The sequence below is a fragment of the Elephantulus edwardii genome, unplaced genomic scaffold (assembly GCF_000299155.1).
Source record: "Elephantulus edwardii isolate Elephantulus edwardi_28Jun2011 unplaced genomic scaffold, EleEdw1.0 scaffold00051, whole genome shotgun sequence".
Taxonomy (NCBI): domain Eukaryota; kingdom Metazoa; phylum Chordata; class Mammalia; order Macroscelidea; family Macroscelididae; genus Elephantulus; species Elephantulus edwardii.
The window spans coordinates 17,886,806-17,888,051 of NW_006399801.1; the positions used below are offsets into that span (position 1 = coordinate 17,886,806).

At 34.7% G+C, this 1,246-nt stretch overlaps 1 protein-coding gene across 1 annotated transcript in view; it reads right to left on the bottom strand.

Annotated features, from left to right (window-relative positions):
* Positions 1-454: 454 nt before the first annotated feature.
* LOC102863226 (keratin-associated protein 21-1-like) overlaps positions 455-1,246 on the bottom strand; it is a 49,461-nt gene continuing 48,669 nt past the window's right edge. The window contains exon 2 of the mRNA XM_006886809.1: positions 455-668. Within this exon, the coding sequence (XP_006886871.1) occupies positions 455-668 (214 nt within the window). The remainder of the gene's footprint in view (positions 669-1,246) is intronic.

Sequence of the window (1,246 nt, forward strand, 5' to 3'; positions counted from 1 at the left end):
ACACACACATTTTATATAAACTGATGACAGACTTGTTTTCTGACATCATCATCAGATTAAGAAACTCTCATGACAGTGGTCTTTTGGTCTCATATTTTCTTCTCGCACTATCTTTACATACACATTTATATACAGACTGAGGGGAAACAAATGAGCTCAATGACAATTAATTTATATTTTCAACAAATTATAGTTTTATTAATATATATTTAAATTTCTCACACAAAAGTTGTTAATGAAAGACCTAAGGGATCATAACAGCAATACATCACCAAAAATAGAGCTTTCAAAATAAATGTTAATGGAGCTAGATGTAAGCTTGCAGATTTTTTAATTTCTGCTACTATATGATGACATTGATGCTTTAAAAGAGAAAAAATGTCATTCATCTGAAGACAGAAGCCATATGCATAGTTGGGAGGGTCCAGTAGACTGAATTTCCCTTGGAAGTTTCTCAGTAGAAACCATAGGACCAGTATCTGCCACAGCAAGATGGGCGGCAGCAGCCATATCCATATCCACCACAGCCATAGCCACAGCCCAGGCCACCATAGCCATAGCCTAGGTTACCATAACCACAGCCATAGCCATAGCCCAGACCACCATATCCATAACCCAGGCCTCTGTAGTAGTTGCCGTAGTAGCACATGATTTCAGTAGTAGAGAGTCTAGTTGAACAGCAGGAGTCTGTGTTCTAAGTTTGAATGCTATTACCTACACACTGCCTTTTATATACATCCCCACTGAAGGGTGGAGCACATCATCAGACTTGTTGACCTCATTTTCCTACTAATTTGCATTCTTAACACTCTTTGCATGTTTGTATCATTAGATAACCTGAGGCTTTTGTAACTAAGGACACTTTGCTCTTGAGTTGTCATTCCTCCATTCAAGTCATGTGTCTTTATAGTGCTTTTCTAATTTTAAAGACATGATTCATCTTTTATTTGGTTAGCTTAAATATTTTGACAAATATTTACCAAGTTCAATCCTTGTGTGTTTTTCAAAATACTTATTTTTAAAATTTCATTATTAATTTTACATACATGAATATATTCTAAAAAGTAGAAACAACTTTTATCCACAATAGAAGTAATTTAGAAAAAACAAGTAAGCATCTTTTTTTTTTTTAATCTTCACTAGCCTTATCTTAAGAAGCTGTACTGCAACTTCATTACAGAAAAGCTAGGAACAACACTAGAAGTCCTAATCCACAATATAAACCATCTTCCAAGTATCCTGAAAA